This window comes from Panulirus ornatus, chromosome 20 (assembly GCF_036320965.1).
Source record: "Panulirus ornatus isolate Po-2019 chromosome 20, ASM3632096v1, whole genome shotgun sequence".
In the NCBI taxonomy this organism is placed as follows: Eukaryota; Metazoa; Arthropoda; class Malacostraca; order Decapoda; family Palinuridae; genus Panulirus; species Panulirus ornatus.
This window is the reverse complement of record NC_092243.1, coordinates 55,238,252-55,260,698: the sequence shown is the minus strand read 5'-3', so window position 1 is coordinate 55,260,698 and position 22,447 is coordinate 55,238,252. Positions and strand designations below refer to the sequence as shown.

At 40.2% G+C, this 22,447-nt stretch overlaps 2 protein-coding genes across 7 annotated transcripts in view; both read right to left on the bottom strand.

Annotated features, from left to right (window-relative positions):
* Positions 1–22,447, bottom strand: part of LOC139756016 (ryanodine receptor-like) — a 494,517-nt gene that overhangs the window by 466,037 nt on the left and 6,033 nt on the right.
* LOC139756018 (centrosomal protein of 76 kDa-like) overlaps positions 7,019–22,447 on the bottom strand; it is a 91,152-nt gene continuing 75,723 nt past the window's right edge. For 5 of the 6 annotated variants that reach the window (XM_071674961.1, XM_071674962.1, XM_071674959.1 and 2 more), the window contains 2 exons: positions 15,594–15,823; positions 7,019–7,449 (listed from right to left, as the gene is read on the bottom strand). In XM_071674961.1, coding sequence (XP_071531062.1) covers positions 7,311–7,449; positions 15,594–15,823 — 369 coding nt within the window. In that variant the 3' untranslated portion in view covers positions 7,019–7,310. The remainder of the gene's footprint in view (positions 7,450–15,593; positions 15,824–22,447) is intronic. The other variant, XM_071674964.1, reaches the window with a different exon arrangement.

Here is a 22,447-nt window from a genome sequence, read left to right as displayed (position 1 = left end):
ATATATATGTGTACATTGAGATGTATAGGTATGTATATTTGCGTGTGTGGACATGTATGTATTATACATGTGTATGGGGGTGGGTTGGGCCATTTCTTTCGTCTGTTTCCTTACGCTACCTCGCAAACGCGGGAGACAGCGACAAAGCAAATAAAAAATATTTTGGAAATATGTAATATAACAGCAGGTCAACTGTTTTGTTTGCTGTGGAAAGTTTGTCGTTCAGATCTTCAATAACCTTTGATTTGCAGGTTTTGCATGGACAGATTGACCCCTGGAGGAAAAGCTGACTGCTGCTACTGAAAAATAACTTATAAAACATAGGATAGATGTCCTTCAGGACCTTGTTAAAGCCAGCTTGCTGAGAGAATCTGGCAGTGAGCTATCAACATCGGACAGCAGGGCTGTGGGAGTTCAGACACCCCCAGAGTAATCCTTCTCTCATCAGGAAAAGTTGACCCTTCCAGGTGGTGCAACAAGAAGCGAAAACCCATACACATTTAACTTTGATGCAAGTAATGAAAAAATTGGTTTCAGGCTTTGAGTGATGTCGAGGACAACGAACATGAAATCTCAATGGTGACATTATGATCCAAGGACAGCTGGAGGAATTCTGTGCCAGATGGCAGGGCACCAAAGATAATACACCTGTTATTTGTCATGTAGGTACTAACGATGTACTGAAAAGAGATTGGAGGGGCTGTTGGAGAAATAATCCTAGCTTATTCAATGTTTTCGAGATAAAACTAATATCATGATTTGAAGAGCTCTTCCCAGGATTGGCACTGGGAACACCTTCTTTTAGTAAGGTGTTCAGTCTAAATAATAGATTAATGAACCTGTTTTCAGCAACATCTTTACATGTAGTTTAGTATGTTTATGAAGGACGTACATCACCCGAATTAAGTGTGAGCTTCACATTTTAGTAAGCTAATTAGTAAGCCTACAATTGCATTCTGGTAAAAAGAAAAAAAAAAAGCCTGTGAGGAATAGATCAATTCCCTTCGAGTACCTTTCCAAATAGGTCTTGGTTTCATCTAAAGGTATTTTGTTAACGCTCAGAGTATGCTACAAAATCTGATGAGTATGTGACAACAGTGTTAGAATGAAATTATTCGTTAGCAGCAAAAGAGATTTCCTTGCCAAATACTTACTTCCATGGTACACTCTATTTAATAGGGATAGGGAACCAAAGTAAGCAGTGATGTTTTGCTCTTTGTTATAGGTCATTTAAATGCTGTATTAAAATAAAAATTGTATCCATTGGGAAAGTAGACTTCATTTTTGTAAAAGTTGAAGATAAACTAAGAATTTAACATTTGGACTATTTTACAGACCTCCACACAGACACCAGAGGTAGATGAAAGATTTTATGATCAATTGGCAGAAATTTGTATTGAACAAATCTATCAGGAGGAGATTTTAATGTGCTGAAATCTAAATTGGGAAAATCCCTTTACAGTACCTCTGGGAATTGACTCTACCTAAACTTGCTTAATAGTGCCTTAATCCTACTAGCTGAGAAACCTACTCAGGATGAGAATATATTAGATTTAGTTATATACAAACAGGGTCTCGTTATAATGTTAAAATTAGAGAAAAGTTTGGTACAAGTGATTACCCACAAATTTCTTCTGAGGTTACCTTCAACATGTCATGTTGGTCAACGCAACAGTTTTGAAAAAATACCTTATTTTAAACATGCAAATTTTAATCGTCTTTGCACTGCTCTTGACAGGCAAACCTGGGATGATATGGTCAATGAAAATGAAATGAATGTAGCCTGGAAAAGCTTCAGTAAACCTTCAAAGCCGTTGAGGGAACATACATGCTGATGCGTAATGGATAGCCTATTTCTAAATAGAAACCAAGGTGGTGGACTAGTGAAATAAAAAAGAATCCAGTTACCAACATGACAGACGAAAGAAGGTAAGAAAGTTATACGACAAAGTAAACATTAGTATGAAATGTCTAGTAAAAGAAACACTAAGTAGTTTTATAGTCACGTTAGAAGCAAGAGAATCATTACCCAGTCAATAGGTCCATTAATTACAGAAAATAGTGACATGGTTCAAGACAAAGAAGCAATGGCAAAAATCTTGAATCACATTTTTGCATCAGTATTTATGACTGAAGACACAAACCATGTTCTGAATCCAAAGTCACTGATAAGAATGGGGAACATTCTTCAACAAGCTGACATGAAAGCACAAGACATACTTTCAGCAATAGATGGAAGAAAAATTAATAAAATGGCAAGCCTTAAGTTTTATCCAAAAACAATGAAAGATGCAAAAAATGATATAGTTAAGCCCTTGAGTGCCCTTTTCAGTAAGTCATTTGCTAAGGAGTGAATGGAAGTTTGCCAGTGTAACACCAATATTCAAAAAAGGTAATAAGCCACTGCCAGGAAATATTCACTCTGTTAGCTTATCATCTGTCACTGGAAAATTTAAGGAAACAATCATTTGAGAAAGAATTGAAAACCATTAAGAGGACCACCAATTCATTTGAGATTCACTCCTCATACCAATAACATAAAAACAAAAGCAACACAAACTAAATGCACTCCAAATACTAACTGGTACCGGATTTGGACAAGATAAAGAATCCTTGAACATCTTATACAAACAATTCATCTGCTTCATCTTAAATTATGCGTCACCTGCCTGGTTGTCTACCATCTCAAAAACAAATATAACAAAGATGCAAATCATACAAAATAATGCACTCAGAACAATAATGAAATTAAGATAACATTGTCATTTCCAAATCTTGGTTAGACAGCAAAAGAGATTTCCTTGCCAAATACTTACTTCCAGGGTACACTCTATTTAACAGGGATAGGGAACCAAAGTAAGTAATGATACTTTGCTCTTTGTTATAGGTCAATTAAATGCTGTATTGAAAAAAAAATTGTATCCATTGGGAAAGTAGACTTCATTTTTGTAAAAGTTGAAGATAAACTAAGAATTTAACATTAGGACTATTTTATAGACCTCCACACAGGCACCAGAGTTAGATGAAAGATTTTATGATCAATTGGCAGAAATTTGTATTAAACAAATGTATCAGGAGGAGATTTTAATGTACTGAAATCTAAATGGGGAAAATCCCTTTACAGTACCTCTGGGAATTGACTCTACCTAAACTTGCTTAATCGTGCCTTAATCCTACTAGCTGAGAAACCTACTCAGGATGAGAATATTTAGTTATATACAAACAGGGCCTCGTTATAATGATGAAATTGGAGAAAAGTTTGGTACTAATGATCACCGACAAATTTCTTCTGAGGTTGCCTTCATCATGTCATGTTGGTCAATGCATGTTTTGACAAAATACCTGATTTTAAACAAGCAAATTTTAATGGTCTTTGCACTGCTCTTGACAGGCAAACCTGGGATGATATGGTCAATGAAAATAACATAAATGTAGCCTGGAAAAGCTTCAGTAAACCTTCAAAGAAGTTGAGGGAACATACATGCTGATGCATAGTAGATAGCCTATTTCTAAGTAGAAATCAAGGAGGTGGACTAGTGAAATAAAAAAGTGCCTGTTAGTAGCTCAGTAGAAACTTACAGAATCCAGTTATCAATATGATGGAGGAGAAAAGGTAAGAAAGTTATATGACAAAGTAAACATTAGTATGAAGTGTATATGCATTAAAATAGTAAAAGAAACACTAAGTAGTTTTATAGTCACGTTAGAAGCAAAGAGAATCATTACCCAGTCAATAGGTCCATTGATTACAGAAAACAGTGACATGGTTCAAGACAAAGAAGCAATGGCAAAAATCTTGAATGACTTTTTTGCATCAGTATTTATGACTGAAGACACAAACCATGTTCTGAATCCAAAGTCACTGATACGAATGGGGAACATTCTTCAACAAGCTGACATGAAAGCACAAGACATATTTTCAGCAATAAATGGAAGAAAAATGAATAAAATGGCAAGCCTTAGGTTTTATCCAAAAACAATGAGAGGCAAAAAATGATATAGTTAAGCCCTTGAGTGCCCTTTTCAGTAAGTCATTTGCTAAGGAGTGAATGGAAGCTTGCCAGTGTAACACCAATATTCAAAAAAGGTAATAAGCCACTGCCAGGAAATTATCATCCTGTTGGCTTATCATCTGTAACTGGAAAAGTTAAGGAAACAGTAATTCGAGATAGAATTGAAAACCATTAAGAGGACCACAACTTCATTTGAGATTCACTCTTTACACCAATAACATAAAAACAAAAGTAACACAAACTAAATGCACTCAGAATACTAACTGGTACCAGATTTGGACAAGATGAAGAATCCCTGAACATTTTATACAAACAATTCATCTGCTCCATTTTAAATTATGCCTCACCTGCCTGGTTGTCTACCCTCTCAAAAACAAATTTAACAAAGCTGCAAATCACACAAAATAATGCACTCAGAACAATCATTGGCTGCTTAACAACTACAAACACAACACCTTCACAATGAAACAAAGATTCTCTCAATACAGTCCCACCTCAACATGCTCAGCACTCTAGTCTATGAAACAGTGCTAGACTTCTCCCATCTGAACCATGCTTATAATAACTTACCCCAAGAAGAAATGAAAAAACTTACTGCTGCTCCATTCTTTGGTAACTTCTACTTACAGATTCCCCATACCCTCAAAACATAACAAACAAAACACGTGCTTGCTATCATTACCCGATGAGCACTTAAATGCCAACCCACCAGACACACCCATCAGAAACCACGCTACCCAGAAAACAACAGTTGCACTCTTTCACTTATGCTTTGGATATCATCTATCACTATAACACTACAAACACTATTTCAACATATCAGAAGACCATTCATGTACATAATGCAACTACCATAAAGAAGACACTGAGCACTTACTACTTAGTTGCACAGCACTCTTGTGTGCCTATACACACACACAATATCATGGTGCTTTATGAAATGTGGTCATGACTTGTGGATGTGGCCAGCTTCCTGAGTGCCACAGAAGCCTCATAAGGACAGAAGGGACTCCTAGGGTAGGTAGTAATTAAGCAGTAAGTACAGTTGTATAAGTGAAGGGGTATAGATATAAATTCACATTCAAATTAAGCTAAATAAAATGAAAGAAAAAGGGATACTGATCTTAGGAAGCCAGGTGCTGAGTTCAATGGAGAGCCACAACATAGTTCCAAGCACACACCAATCTCAGAGAAATGAGTGCCCTTATTAGTTGTCAGGGGGTAGGTTGATGATGGTGGTTGTTGCTGATTGGCTAAGGGCAGCCCCATTAAACAAGTACTGGCCTGCATTTCTTGGTTGTTTAGAAAGGGTGAGCTACTGCCATTGCCCTCTTGTCAGACTGTGAAGGTACATGTAGAATCCTGATTCAAGTATTCCCAGGGAATCTCCCATGCTTGTAGAACAGACTGCAAGGAGAACTCTATATTTTGTTAAAATGCACCCTGGATTTTATTCCTTTTTCTTCTTTGACCCTCTTTTATCATTCCTTACCATCTTTTCAGTATATTTGTACCTATATTACTAGTGGAAAGTCTGAGGAATAGGTGAAAAAAACAAAAAACTTTAATTTTCTTATTTTGGTACTTAGTGTGGCCACCATGTGCCTTCAAAACAGCTTGTATGCATCATGGCAAGGAGTCAGAAAGGTTTCTGCTGTAACCAAGGTCAATATCATTCAAGCAGATGTCTCTGATGGCTTCAAAGCAAGGAATTGAAGAGGTGTTCCTTTTTTGAAGTTTAAGTTTCATGTAAGGCCACAGCTCCTTGATGGGATTCAGGTCTGGAGAATTCCCAGGTCACTGAAGAATGTTCACCTGCTTGTCTGACAACCCTTTCATGACTTTTTTTGCCTTGTGACATGGTGCACTGTCTTGCATAAAGAAGTTGCAGCCTTGGATCTCATAAAAATTCATCATGTGGTCACAAAGAACTTCAATGTAGTGGTCTCCATTCATTGTGAAGTTCTTGGGAAGCACATGAAATCTTCCACCTCCTAACGCTCACACTGAAGCTATGCCAATTCACAACTGAGTCTGGGTGCTTAACAATCATTTGCACATAATAGGGGTCAAAGAGATTCATGTGTGAGTGACATCTAAACTTGCCATGCCTCACTGCACCACACTGGAAAGTCGACTCATCACTCAATAAGACTCTTCTCCAGTCCTCAGCAGTGAGATGTTTGTAGTTCCTTGCAAAACTGCGATGAACAGCACACATCTTGTGAGTCAATAGGAGTTTTCTGATCAGAAAATGGAGAGGCAGGTTCGGGTGTTTCTGGCAGCACTCTTGAATAGTGCGTTCTGCAACACTTTCGAGGAGGCTGGGATAGGCTTACTTCAATTTTCTTGCTGTAATGCTTAGAATTCTCAATATTTGCCTCTTTATAAGCTTGTGTGTAGTTGCTGAAGTCTTTCTAGGATGCCCTGGTACAGATTTAAGAAATGGAACTTCATCTTGTAAGATACTCTTAGCTTTTTCAACAAGGCTGTATATGGCTGACTTGCTCATTTTTGCCTCCTTCAGGGCAAGAATTCGAGCCTTTTCTTGCTGGATGAGGTTCTTGTGCCCCATTCTAGGGTGTGAGTGGATGGCGGTGGGACAAAAGATGAATGAAACAGAAAAAAGGGGTTTTTAAGCCAGCAGCTCATGGCATACGTACTCTCTCTAGCTGGTCCCATGAGGCACTCATACAATTCTCAGTCCGTGGTGATTGGATCACCAGGGAGAGTTGTCAAGTACTAGTTAAGCCAGTTATGGTAAATGTGTATATTCTGAGAACACCCAACCACACAACAAAAGGCTTCATATTCCTCAAACTTTCAAGGGATACTGTACACTTCCTATAATTCTATAAAAAGGTCCTTTAACACCAAATTTATTAGCTTTCACTGTCTCAGAATTCCAAAGATTGCAATGAGCAATTTCAAGCCTAATATTATGTATAAAGTATCATGTAGTATCATGACTTGAATTTATGGAATGGTAATCAAAATAACTGCTGTAATATCAAAATAAGTTTTATTACATAATAAAGCATTTAAGCTTTGGCTTTCTATACTCTGCAAAGTTGTATGATACAGTACCATATATTCTATACATATATTTGATGAGGGATTTCTTTACAATACAAAACTGCAGATGATACACAGAAATAATGATGCATAACACAGGTAAATCATTTTACTACAATATTCAAAACTGTGATTTAATTCAATTACAAAATCCCTTTCAAAAACTTCATACCTAATTTTTTTATATTAAGCAAAACATTCAGCTAAATCATTTATCAAATATCATCCTACAGGTCTATAGGAACACGCAACCATAAGCCATGTCACAAACACATGCTCAGGATAACAAACTGTTACTGATCGTATGGCTAAAGTCACTCTGTCTCCTCGGCACTCTACTATTTCTCGGCCAATGCTTGAACTGAAATGAAAAAATGAAAGTTATTGTGAACAACTTAATTTGTTAAATCCTAGATAATTAGAGTAAAAAAATCTGAGTTACAAGAGTGATGCAGCTTTTATGGATCTGGAAAAAGTATATGACAAAAGTTGAGAGGAATGCTTTATGGGATGCGTTAAGGACACGTGGTGCAGGGGAACAACTGTTGGATGTTGTGAAACCTTCTATAGAGAAGCAAATACTTGTGTAAGAGTGGATGGAGAGTTGAGTTAAAGTATTGGGATGCATCTAAGTGTGAGGCAGGGCTGTGTGACATCACATACACATATCTATTCATATATTTATTATACTTAATCACCATCTCCTGCATCAGCGAGGTGGCGCAAGGAAACAAACGAGGGATGGCCCAACCCACCCACATAAACATGTATATACATAAACGCCCACACACATTTCAATGTATACAAACATATACATACACAGACATATGCATATATACACATACAGATTAGGGTGTCTAAATGTGTGTGGATGTAACCAAGATGAGAAAAAAGGAGAGACAGGTAGTATGTTTGAGGAAAGGAATCTGGATGTTTTGGCTCTGAGTGAAATGAAGCTCAAGGGTAAAGGGGAAGAGTGGTTTGGGAATGTTTTGGGAGAGCACACGAGCTAAGGAAGGAGTAGCACTACTCCTGAAGCAGGAGTTGTGGGAGTATGTGATAAAGTGAAAGTAAACTCTACATTGATATGGGTAAAACTGAAAGTGAATGGAGAGAGATGGGTGATTATTGGTGCCTATGCACCTGGGCATGAGGAGAAAGATCATAAGAGGCAAGTGTTTTGGGAGCAGCTGAGTAAGTGTGTTAGCAATTTTGATGCACGAGACCGGATTATAGTGATGGGAGACTTGAATGCAAAGGTGAGTAATGTGGCAGTTGAGGGAATAATCGGTGTATATGGGGTGTTCAGTGTTGTAAATGGAAATGGTGAGGAGCTTGTAGATTTGTGAGCTGAAAAAGGACTAGTGATTGGGAATACCTGGTTTAAAAAGAGAAATATACATAAGTATATGTATGTAAGCAGGAGAGATGGCCAGATAGCGTTATTGGATTACGTGATAATTGAAAGGTGTGTGAAAGAGAGACTTTTGGATGTTAATGTGCTGAGAGGTGCAACTGGAGGGATGTTTGATCATTAACTTATGGAGGCAAAGATGAAGATTTACCAAGGTTTTCAGAAAAGAAAAGAGAATGTTGGGGTGAAGAGAGTGGTGAAAGTAACTGAGCTTGGGAAGGAGATTTGTGTGAGGAAGAACCAGGAGAGACTGAGTGCAGAATGGGAAAAGGTAAAAACATAGGAGGTAAGGGGAGTGGGGGAGGAATGGGATGTATTTAGGGAAGAAGTGATGGCTTGCACAAAAGATGTTTGTGGCATGAGAAGCGTGAGAGGTGGGCAGATTAGAAAGGGTAGTGAGTGGTGGGATGAAGAAGTAAGATTATTAGTGAAAGAGAAGAGAGAGGCATTTGGACAATTTTTTGCAGGGAAATAGTGCAAATGACTGGGAGATGTATAAAAGAAAGAGGCAAGAAGTCAAGAGAAAGGTGCAAGAGGTGAAAAAGAGGGCAAATGAGAGTTTGGGTGAGAAAGTATCATTAACTTTTAGGGAGAATAAAAAGATGTTTTGGAAGGAGGTAAATAAAGTGTGTAAGACAAGAGAACAAATGGGAACATCGGTGAGGGGGGCTGAAGGGGAGGTAATAACAAGTAGTGGTGATGTGAGAACGAGATGGAGTGAGTATTTTGAAGGCTTATTGAATGTGTTAGATGATAGAGTGGCAGACATAGAGTATTTTGTTCAAGGTGGTGTGCAAAGTGAGAGGGTCGGGGAAAATGATTTGGTAAACAGAGAAGAGGTAGTGAAAGCTTTGCGGAAGATGAAAGCTGGCAAGGCGGTGGGTTTGGATGGTATTGCAGTGGAATTGATTAAAAAAGGGGGTGACTGTGTTGTTGACTGGTTGGTGAGGATATTCAATGTATGTATGGCTCAAGGTGAAGTACCTGAGTATTGGCAGAATGCATGCATAGTGCCATTGTACAAAGGCAAAGGGGATAAAGGAGAGTGTTCAAATTAAAGAGGTATAAGTTTGTTGAGTATTCCTGGGAAATTATATGGGAGGGTACTGATTGAGGGTGAAGGCATGTACAGAACATCAGATTGGGGAAGAGCAGTGTGGTTTCAGAAGTGGTAGAGGATGTGTGGATCAGGTGTTGCTTTGAAGAATGTAGGTGAGAAATACTTGGATTTGTATGGATTTGTATGTAGCATTTATGGATCAGAAGTAATATGCTAGAGTTGATAGAGATGCTCTGTGGAAGGTATTAAGAGTATATGGTGTGGGCGTTAAGTTGTTGGAATCAGTGAAAAGTTTTTATCGAGGATGTAAGGCATGTGTACAAGTAGGAAGAGAGGAAAGTGATTGGTTCTCAGTGAATGTTGGTTTGCAGCAGGGATGCATGATGTCTCCACGGTTGTTTAATTTGTTTATGGATGGGGTTGTTAGGGAGGTAAATGCAAGAGTTTGGAGAGAGGGGCAAGTATGCAGTCTGTTGTGGATGAGAGGGCTTGGGAAGTGAGTCAGTTGTTGTTCGATGATGATACAGCGCTGGTGGCTGATTCAGGTGAGAGACTGCAGAAGCTGGTGACTGAGTGTGGTAAAGTGTGTGAAAGAAGAAAGCTGAGAGTAAATGTGAATAAGAGCAAGGTTATTAGGTACAGTAGGGTTGAGGGACAAGTCAATTGGGAGGTAAGTTTGAATGGAGAAAAACTGGAGGAAGTTAAGTGTTTTAGATATCTTGGAGTGGATTCAGCAGAAGATGGAAGCCAAAGTGAGTCAGAGGGTGGCGGAGGGGCAAAAGTTCTGGGAGAGTTGAAAAATGTGTGGAAGGCGAGAACATTATCTCGGAAAGCAAAAATGGGTATGTTTGAAGGAAAAGTGGTTCCAACAATGCTATATAGTTGCGAGGCGTGGGATATAGTTAGGGTTGTGCGGAGGAAGGATGATGTGTTGGAAATGAGATGTGGTGTGAGGTGGTTTGATCGAGTAAGTAATGAAAGGGTAAGAGAGATGTGTGGTAATAAAAAGAGTGTTGTTGAGAGAGCAGAAGAGGTTGTACTGAAATGGTTTGGTCACATGGAGAGAACGAGTGAGGAAAGATTGACAATAAGGATATATGTGTCAGAGGTGGAGGGAATGAGGAGAAGAGGGAGACCAAATTGGAGGTGGAAGGATGGAGTGAAAAAGATTTTGAGTGATCAGGGCCTGAACATGCAGGAGGGTGAAAGGCATGCAAGGAATAGTGTAAATTGGAAGGATGTACAATACCGGGGTGGACATGCTGTCAATGGTTTGAACTAGGGCATGTGAAGCATCCGGGGTAAACAACAGATAGTTTTGTGGGGCCTGGATGTGGAAAGGGAGTTGTGGTTTTGGTGCATCATACATGATAGATAGAGACTGAGTGTCAACAAATGTGGCCTTTGTTGTCATTTCCTGGCGCTATGTTGCTGCAGGGGGGGATGCTGCTTCCGCTTCCATGGTTCCATCCACTGCTAAGTCTACTCTCAGATATCTAAAACACTTCACTTCCTCCAACATTTCTCCATTCAAACTTACCTCCCAATCATCTTGACCTTCAACCCTAATGAACCTAATAACCTTGCTCTTACTCACATTTACTCTTAACTTTCTCCTTTCACACACTATACCAAACTCAGTCACCAACCTCTGCAGTCTCTCACCCAAATCAGCCACCAGCGCTGTATCATCAGCGAACAACAACTGACTCACTTCCCAAGCCTTTTCATCCATAACAGACTGCATACTTGCCCCTCTCTCCATAACTCTTGCATTCACTTCCCTAACCACCTCATCCATAAACAAATTACACAACCATGGAGACATCACTCATCCCTGCTGCAAACCGATATTCACTGGGAACCAATCACTTTCTCCCCTTCCTACTCATACACATGCCTTACATCCTTGGTAAAAACTTTTCATTGCTTCTAGCAGCTTACCTCCCATACCATATACTCTTAAAACCTTCCACAAAGCATCTCTATCAACCCTATCATATGCCTTCTCCAGGTCCACAAATACTACATACAAATCCATCTATTTTTCTAAGTATTTCTCACATACATTCTTCAAGGCAAACACCTGATCCACACATCCTCTACCACTTCTGAAGCCACATTGCTCTTCCCAATCTGATACTCTGTACATGCCTTTACCTTCTCAATCAATATCCCCCCATATAATTTCCCAGGAATTCTCAAAAAATTTATACCTCTGTAATTTGAACACTCACCTTTATCCTCTTTGCCTTTGTACAATGGCACTATGCATGCATTCCACCAATCCTCAGGCACTTCACCATGATCCATACATACAGTGAATATCCCTACCGACCAGTCAACAATGCAGTCACTCCCTTCTTTAATAAATTCTACTGCAATACCATCTAAACCAGCCACCTTACTGGCTTTCATCTTCTGCAAAGTTTTCACTACCTCTTCTGTGATAACCAAGCAATTGTCCCTGACCATTTCACTTTGCACACCATCCGGACCAAAACACATTATATTAGCCACTCTATCATCAAACACATTCGATAACTCTTCAAAATACTCGATCCATCTCCTTCTTACTTCATCACTACTTTTTATTACCTCCCCATATGCTCCCTTCACCGATGTTCCCATCTGCTCCCTTGTCTTACGCATGCTATTTACCTCCTTCCAAAACATCTTTTTATTCTCCCTAAAATTTAATGATACTCTCTCACCCTAACTCTCATTTGCCCTTGTTTTTACCTCTTGCAACTTTCTCGACCTCCTGCCACTTTCTTTTATATATCTCCCAGTCATTTGCACTACTTCCCTGCAAAAATTGTCCAAATGCCTCTCTCTTCTCTTTCACTAACAACCTTACTTCTTCATCCCACCACTCATTACCCTTTCTAATCTGCCCACCTCCCACCTTTCTCATGCCATATGCATCTTTTGTGCTAGCTTTCACTGCTTCCCAAAATACATCCCATTCCTCCCCCACTCCTCTCATGTCATTTGCTCTCACCTGTTGCCATTCTACACTCAATCTCTCCTGGTACTTCCTCACACAAATCTTTCCAAGCTCATGTACTCTCACCACTCTCTACCTAACATACATATATGAATGGAGTGATAAGAAAGATGAAAGCAAATCAGTGGAAAAGGGATGTAGAGATAGAGTGTGGCAAAGAAATATGGTGGATTGTGGCAAGCTTGTTTGTGGATGATACTGATTTGTTTGCTGAGAGCAAAGAGGAGTTGCAGAAGGTTGTAAGTTTTATGAAGTGTGTAAGTGTAGACTTGAAGGTACATGCACTTAAAAGTAAAAGTAATGGTGTTTGAAAGGAAACAGAGTGAAAGTATAGATTTTGTAAAACTGTATAGGATGAAAGAAGAAATTGTATTAAACTGTGCTTTGGATATGGGGAAGAAAGACTGGAGTTATTAAGAGAATTTAAGTATCTAGGAGCTATCTTGGGTAAGTTTGGTAATATGGAAGGAGAGATAAGAGAGAGTGCAATACAGGGTAGAAAAGTCACTGGGTCCCTTAGCGGAATAATGAAGGATAGAGGTGTAAATATGGAAGTGAAGAGAGGATTAAAGGACAGCATAGTCCTCCCAACCCTGATCTATATAGCCATATAATGGACATGGAATGAGTCACATATGTCAAGAATCCAGGCTGTGGAAATGAGCTATCTGAGAAGAGCATGTGGTGTGACTAGATGAAATGAAAGAAGAAATGAAAGGGTGTATGTGAGATGTGGTATGACAGAGAATGCAAAAGGAATGAACAGTGGAGTGGTAGAATGGGTGAAACATAATACTTCAAGAGGTGATCTGGGCAAGTGGAAAGAATGCAAGATTGGGAGTTTACATGAAGAGTGTATGATAGTACAATTAAAGGGGTTGGTGTAAGAGGAAGACCACCTGGGCAAATAGGGAGGAGGAATAATGGAGGGAGAGATAAGGTGGAAGACTCCATGAAATGGTGTATGTGAGGGAGGCATGTAAGGACAGGTATCAGTGGAAACTCTTTTGCTGTGGCTACCCCTTGAAGGGACTTTTCGAGGAAGTGGGCATCAAAGATAGATACATAGATAGATGGATAAACAGATAGATGGATTAAACAGATAGATGGATATACTTTTTTCCTCATAATTCATTGCTGTTTCATGCATAGGAAGGTAGCTCCAGGAAAAGACAAAGAACAACCTCTTTTGTTCACAACCAATCTCTATTTACCATATATAATGCAGCAAAAACAGAGGCCCCTACCCAGAATGAAGCCGCAAAGACATTTTTGTGGTTTCCTATGACCACTTCATATGACCTGGTGTAGCTCACTGACAGCACATTGCCCTGTGTACACCTCTTACCCTCCTGAATGTTCAGGCCCTGATAATTCAGTCTCTTTCACTTCATCTTTCCATCTCCTTCTCAGTCTCTCCTTTCCCTTGCTCCCTCCACCTCTGACAAATACTGTACATCATAATGATCACTCTTCACTCATCCTTTCCTTATGTCTTAACCATTTCAGCCAAGCTTGTTCAGTTCTCTCAATCGTACTCTGCTTACTAACACACATCTCTTTCAGTATCATTCCTTATGTGATCACCCCTCCTCACATCATACATTGTCCTTAAGCATCTAATTTGAAACACGTCTACCCTTTTCATTTCTTTTGTATCTACAGCTCATGGTTCATACTGAAGGGACTACTATACCATCAAACATAGCCATCTTTCCCTCATGGACAGTGACTTCTCTCTCAAATCATCCAAGACCTTTGCCCCCCCACCCACCTGCTGCTATGACCTTTGTCATCTCATAACCTTACTTTCATATACATCAAAACTCAACTTCCTTCTTTCTCATGCTCTCCCATACTCAGAAAACAGCTTCTACAGTTTCTTAATTGACTCTACCACAGTGGTATTAATGATGAACTTAATAATAAACTATAAAGGAGCTACGTGCAGCATTACAACCAGCTGGCACTTAAGAGGTACAAAAAAAGTATGGAATGTATATAAGGAGAATAGAAATGGAGGAACAGAAACTTTCAGAGGAATATTATGGACACTCTCCCATACTTAGAAAACAGCTTTTACAGTTTCTCAACTGAGTCTGCCATAGTAGTATTGATGATGAGCTTAATAATAAACTATAAAGGAGCTACATGCTCCATTACAACTAGCTAGCACTTAAGTACAAAAAAACATGGAATGTACATAGGAAGAATAAGAATGCAGGAACAGAGAAACTTTCAGAGAAATATTATGGACAAGGCAGAACATAATCCAAAACTTTTCCATAAATTTATCTGGAGTAAATTATCAGTTAGTGTCTAATCAGGATAGGGAGTTCACAGGAAAGAGTTACAGAGGATGTAGTAGAGATATACAACACGAGGAGCTGAAAGACAAATACAGAGGAGTTTGAACACCGGAAAACAATGTAACCCCAACACTAGTGAGATGGATTGGGAAAAGTTCCTGGAAATCACTGAAATTACTGGAAGAGAAATAAGAGACTACTAAGCAGCTTTGAGTCTTATAAGGTTCACAATCCTCATGAAATTTCTCTAGTTATTCTGAGGAAGTGTTTCTGATATGCTTGACAGGACACATGAAATGTTCACTAAGTCACTGGAAGAAGGTCAGTGCCAAGGTAATGAACAAGGAAAATGTCTAAACTATGCTTAAACAGGTAAACAGGGAAACTGAGCTGAACTGTCTACTTATTTCTGATGAATGTGGCCTGTAAAAGATTAGGAAAGACAACCAGAAAGTAAATGAATGACAACTAATAAAAAGGAAACTCACTATGTTAAAGACTATATGCATTCAGCAAAAGATGGCTATGTGTAAGAATTTTCTTAAATTTCTATGAATGTTAGAGAGATGGGTTTCTCAATAGAGATGGCAGAGCTGCTGCTGGGTTAGTCAGGTTCTGATACAAAGTAATACAGTTCTATTGCAGGATTCACATGTCTGGGTGTGGAATAAAAAGAAAGATAAATCTTTATCATGGACAAAATGATTCTTACTTTAATATTGTGTTGAAAGCACGACGAGGGGAACGATGGGTGAAGTGGAAGGGAAATGCCTTGAATGTGTGTCCATCAGGTACAGTATGCATTAGAGCAGCAGAAAAGAGTTCTGCTCCTCTGCTTTCCATGTTATCACCACCATTTACAGCTTCTCTCTCATAAGACCACAATGCAGGAGTCAGTATATAGCCCAGATGTTCATTGAACTGGGTGCTCAAACCAGCATCCTGTAATCAAAATGTAATTATAATTACATTTCTTATACCAAAAAGGCTTTCCTGCCTTTCCAAGATAGTGTCAGGAGCAAACAAGTCATGGTTTCATTCATACACATGCACTGTTTAGCTGTCATGAATAATGTATTGAAAGCAAAGCCTACCATCCACAGCTAAACTACACATATTACACCATGATTTACAATGAATGCTCCTAAGCCCAGTGTGATCCATTGACGGAATGCTCTCTCTTAATACCACATCAATACAATCAATTTACCATATATATACATATTGGAAATTATCACAATTATGCGCGTGATCAAGATATTCCTATGAGTCCACGGGGAAAATGGGAACTTATCGTGTTTCATTTTCCCGTGGATTCATAGGAATATATATATATATATATACATATTTATATTTTTCTTTATTATACTTTGTCGCTGTCTCCCGCGTTTGCGAGGTAGCACAAGGAAACAGACGAAAGAAATGGCCCAACCCCCCCCATACACATGTATATACATACGTCCACACACGCAAATATACATACCTACACAGCTTTCCATGGTTTACCCCAGACGCTTCACATGCCTTGATTCAATCCACTGACAGCACGTCAACCCCGGTATACCACATCGCTCCAATTCACTCTATTCCTTGCCCTCCTTTCACCCTCCTGCATGTTCAGGCCCCGATCACACAAAATCTTTTTCACTCCATCTTTCCACCTCCAATTTGGTCTCACTCTTCTCCTCGTTCCCTCCACCTCCGACACATATATCCTCTTGGTCAATCTTTCCTCACTCATTCTCTCCATGTGCCCAAACCACTTCAAAACACCCTCTTCTGCTCTCTCAACCACGCTCTTTTTATTTCCACACATTTCTCTTACCCTTACGTTACTCACTCGATCAAACCACCTCACACCACACATTGTCCTCAAACATCTCATTTCCAGCACATCCATCCTCCTGCGCACAACTCTATCCATAGCCCACGCCTCGCAACCATACAACATTGTTGCAACCACTATTCCTTCAAACATACCCATTTTTGCTTTCCGAGATAATGTTCTCGACTTCCACACATTCTTCAAGGCCCCCAGAATTTTCGCCCCCTCCCCTACCCTGTGATCCACTTCCGCTCCCATGGTTCCATCCGCTGCCAGATCCACTCCCAGATATCTAAAACACTTCACTTCCTCCAGTTTTTCTCCATTCAAACTCACCTCCCAATAGACTTGACCCTCAACCCTACTGTACCTAATAACCTTGCTCTTATTCACATTTGCTCTTAACTTTCTCCTTCCACACACTTTACCAAACTCAGTCACCAGCTTCTGCAGTTTCTCACATGAATCAGCCACCAGCGCTGTATCATCAGCGAACAACAACTGACTCACTTCCCAAGCTCTCTCATCCCCAACAGACTTCATACTTGCCCCTCTTTCCAAAACTCTTGCATTTACCTCCCTAACAACCCCATCCATAAACAAATTAAACAACCATGGAGACATCACACACCCCTGACGCAAACCTACATTCACTGAGAACCAATCACTTTCCTCTCTTCCTACACGTACACATGCCTTACATCCTCGATAAAAACTTTTCACTGCTTCAAACAACTTGCCTCCCACACCATATATTCTTAATACCTTCCACAGAGCATCTCTATCAACTCTATCATATGCCTTCTCCAGATCCACAAATGCTACATACAAATCCATTTACTTTTCTAAGTATTTCTCACATACATTCTTCAAAGCAAACACCTGATCCACACATCCTCTACCACTTCTGAAACCACACTGCTCTTCCCCAATCTGATGCTCTGTACATGCCTTCACCCTCTCAATCAATACCCTCCCATATAATTTACCAGGAATACTCAACAAACTTATACCTCTGTAATTTGAGCACTCACTCTTATCCCCTTTGCCTTTGTACAATGGCACTATGCACGCATTCCGCCAATCCTCAGGCACCTCACCATGAGTCATACATACATTAAATAACCTTACCAACCAGTCAACAATACAGTCACCCCCTTTTTTAATAAATTCCACTGCAATACCATCCAAACCTGCTGCCTTGCCGGCTTTCATCTTCCGCAAAGCTTTCACTACCTCTTCTCTGTTTACCAAATCATTTTCCCTAACCCTCTCACTTTGCACACCACCTCGACCAAAACACCCTATATCTGCCACTCTATCATCAAACACATTCAACAAACCTTCAAAATACTCACTCCATCTCCTCACATCACCACTACTTGTTATCACCTCCCCATTTGCGCCCTTCACTGAAGTTCCCATTTGTTCCCTTGTCTTACGCACTTTATTTACCTCCTTCCAGAACATCTTTTTATTCTCCCTAAAATTTAATGATACTCTCTCACCCCAACTCTCATTTGCCCTTTTTTTCACCTCTTGCACCTTTCTCTTGACCTCCTGTCTCTTTCTTTTATACATCTCCCACTCAATTGCATTTTTTCCCTGCAAAAATCGTCCAAATGCCTCTCTCTTCTCTTTCACTAATACTCTTACTTCTTCATCCCACCACTCACTACCCTTTCTAATCAACCCACCTCCCACTCTTCTCATGCCACAAGCATCTTTTGCACAATCCATCACTGATTCCCTAAATACATCCCATTCCTCCCCCACTCCCCTTACTTCCATTGTTCTCACCTTTTTCCATTCTGTACTCAGTCTCTCCTGGTACTTCCTCACACAGGTCTCCTTCCCAAGCTCACTTACTCTCACCACCCTCTTCACCCCAACATTCACTCTTCTTTTCTGAAAACCCATACAAATCTTCACCTTAGCCTCCACAAGATAATGATCAGACATCCCTCCAGTTGCACCTCTCAGCACATTAACATCCAAAAGTCTTTCTTTCGCACGCCTGTCAATTAACACGTAATCCAATAACGCTCTCTGGCCATCTCTCCTACTTACATAAGTATACTTATGTATATCTCGCTTTTTAAACCAGGTATTCCCAATCATCAGTCCTTTTTCAGCACATAAATTTACAAGCTCTTCACCATTTCCATTTACAACACTGAACACCCCATGTATACCAATTATTCCCTCAACTGCCACATTACTCACCTTTGCATTCAAATCACCCATCACTATAACCCGGTCTCGTGCATCAAAACCACTAACACACTCATTCAGCTGCTCCCAAAACATCTGCCTCTCATGATCTTTCTTCTCATGCCCGGGTGCATATGCACCAATAATCACCCACCTCTCTCCATCAACTTTCAGTTTTACCCATATTAATCGAGAATTTACTTTCTTACATTCTATCACATACTCCCACAACTCCTGTTTCAGGAGTATTGCTACTCCTTCCCTTGCTCTTGTCCTCTCACTAACCCCTGACTTTACTCCCCAGACATTCCCAAACCACTCTTCCCCTTTACCCTTGAGCTTCGTTTCACTCAGAGCCAAAACATCCAGGTTCCTTTCCTAAAACATACTACCTATCTCTCCTTATATATATGTATATATGTATATGTATATGTATATATATGTATATATATATATATTCCTATAGGAGCATTCATTGTAAATCATGGTGTAATATGTGTAGTTTAGCTATGGATGGTAGGCTTTGCTTTCAATACATTATTCATGACAGCTAAACAGTGCATGTTTAGCTGTCATGAATAATGTATATATATATATTATCCCTGGGGATAGGGGAGAAAGAATACTTCCCACGTATTCCCTGCGTGTCGTAGGAGGCGACTAAAAGGGGAGGGAGCGGGTGGCTGGAAATCCTCCCCTCTCGTTATTTTTTTTAATTTTCCAAAAGAAGGAACAGAGAAGGGGGCCAGGTGAGGATTTTCCCTCTAAGGCCCAGTCCTCTGTTCTTAACGCTACCTCGCAAACGCGGGAAATGGCGAAAAGTATGAAAAAAAAATATATATAAATATTATTATTTTTTTTTATTATACTTTGTCGCTGTCTCCCACGTTTGCGAGGTAGCGCAAGGAAACAGACGAAAGAAATGGCCCAACCCCCCCCCATACACATGTATATACATACGTCCACACACGCAAATATACATACCTACACAGCTTTCCATGGTTTACCCCACACGCTTCACATGCCTTGATTCAATCCACTGACAGCACGTCAACCCCGGTATACCACATCGCTCCAATTCACTCTATTCCTTGCCCTCCTTTCACCCTCCTGCATGTTCAGGCCCCAATCACACAAAATCTTTTTCACTCCATCTTTCCACCTCCAATTTGGTCTCCCTCTTCTCCTTGTTCCCTCCACCTCCGACACATATATCCTCTTGGTCAATCTTTCCTCACTCATCCTCTCCATGTGCCCAAACCACTTCAAAACACCCTCTTCTGCTCTCTCAACAACGCTCTTTTTATTTCCACACATCTCTCTTACCCTTACGTTACTCACTCGATCAAACCACCTCACACCACACATTGTCCTCAAACATCTCATCTCCAGCACATCCATCCTCCTGCGCACAACTCTATCCATAGCCCACGCCTCGCAACCATACAACATTGTTGGAACCACTATTCCTTCAAACATACCCATTTTTGCTTTCCGAGATAATGTTCTCGACTTCCACACATTCTTCAAGGCCCCCAGGATTTTCGCCCCCTCCCCCACCCTATGATCCACTTCCGCTTCCATGGTTCCATCCGCTGCCAGATCCACTCCCAGATATCTAAAACATTTCACTTCCTCCAGTTTTTCTCCATTCAAACTTACCTCCCAATTGACTTGACCCTCATATATATATATATATATATATATATATATATATATATATATATATATATATTGAGTGGGAGATGTATAAAAGCAAGAGACAGGAGGTCAAGAGAAAGGTGCAAGAGGTGGAAAAGAGGGCAAATGAGAGTTGGGGTGAGAGAGTATCATTAAATTTTAGGGAGAATAAAAAGATGCTCTGGAGGGAGGTAAATAAAGTGCGTAAGACAAGGGAGCAAATGGGAACTTCAGTGAAGGGCGCAAATGGGGAGGTGATAACAAGTAGTGGTGATGTGAGAAGGAGATGGAGTGAGTATTTTGAAGGCTTGTTGAATGTGTTTGATGATAGAGTGGCAGATATAGGGTGTTTTGGTCGAGGTGGTGTGCAAAGTGAGAGGGTTAGGGAAAATGATTTGGTAAACAGAGAAGAGGTAGTAAAAGCTTTGCGGAAGATGAAAGCCGGCAAGGCAGCAGGTTTGGATGGTATTGCAGTGGAATTTATTAAAAAAGGGGGTGACTGTATTATTGACTGGTTGGTAAGGTTATGTATGACTCATGGTGAGGTGCCTGAGGACTGGCGGAATGCGTGCATAGTGCCATTGTACAAAGGCAAAGGGGATAAGAGTGAGTGCTCAAATTACAGAGGTATAAGTTTGTTGAGTATTCCTGGTAAATTATATGGGAGGGTATTGACTGAGAGGGTGAAGGCATGTACAGAGCATCAGATTGGGGAAGAGCAGTGTGGTTTCAGAAGTGGTAGAGGATGTGTGGATCAGGTGTTTGCTTTGAAGAATGTATGTGAGAAATACTTAGAAAAGCAAATGGATTTGTATGTAGCATTTATGGATCTGGAGAAGGCATATGATAGAGTTGATAGAGATGCTCTGTGGAAGGTATTAAGAATATATGGTGTGGGAGGCAAGTTGTTAGAAGCAGTGAAAAGTTTTTATCGAGGATGTAAGGCATGTGTACGTGTAGGAAGAGAGGAAAGTGATTGGTTCTCAGTGAATGTAGGTTTGCGGCAGGGGTGTGTGATGTCTCCATGGTTGTTTAATTTGTTTATGGATGGGGTTGTTAGGGAGGTAAATGCAAGAGTTTTGGAAAGAGGGGCAAGTATGAAGTCTGTTGGGGATGAGAGAGCTTGGGAAGTGAGTCAGTTGTTGTTCGCTGATGATACAGCACTGGTGAGAAACTGCAGAAGCTGGTGACTGAGTTTGGTAAAGTGTGTGAAAGAAGAAAGTTAAGAGTAAATGTGAATAAGAGCAAGGTTATTAGGTACAGTAGGGTTGAGGGTCAAGTCAATTGGGAGGTAAGTTTGAATGGAGAAAAACTGGAGGAAGTAAAGTGTTTTAGATATCTGGGAGTGGATCTGGCAGCGGATGGAACCATGGAAGTGGAAGTGGATCATAGGGTGGGGGAGGGGGCGAAAATCCTGGGAGCCTTGAAGAATGTGTGGAAGTCGAGAACATTATCTCGGAAAGCAAAAATGGGTATGTTTGAAGGAATAGTGGTTCCAACAATGTTGTATGGTTGCGAGGCGTGGGCTATGGATAGAGTTGTGCGCAGGAGGATGGATGTGCTGGAAATGAGATGTTTGAGGACAATGTGTGGTGTGAGGTGGTTTGATCGAGTAAGTAACGTAAGGGTAAGAGAGATGTGTGGAAATAAAAAGAGCGTGGTTGAGAGAGCAGAAGAGGGTGTTTTGAAATGGTCTGGGCACATGGAGAGAATGAGTGAGGAAAGATTGACCAAGAGGATATATGTGTCGCAGGTGGAGGGAACGAGGAGAAGTGGGAGACCAAATTGGAGGTGGAAAGATGGAGTGAAAAAGATTTTGTGTGATCGGGGCCTGAACATGCAGAAGG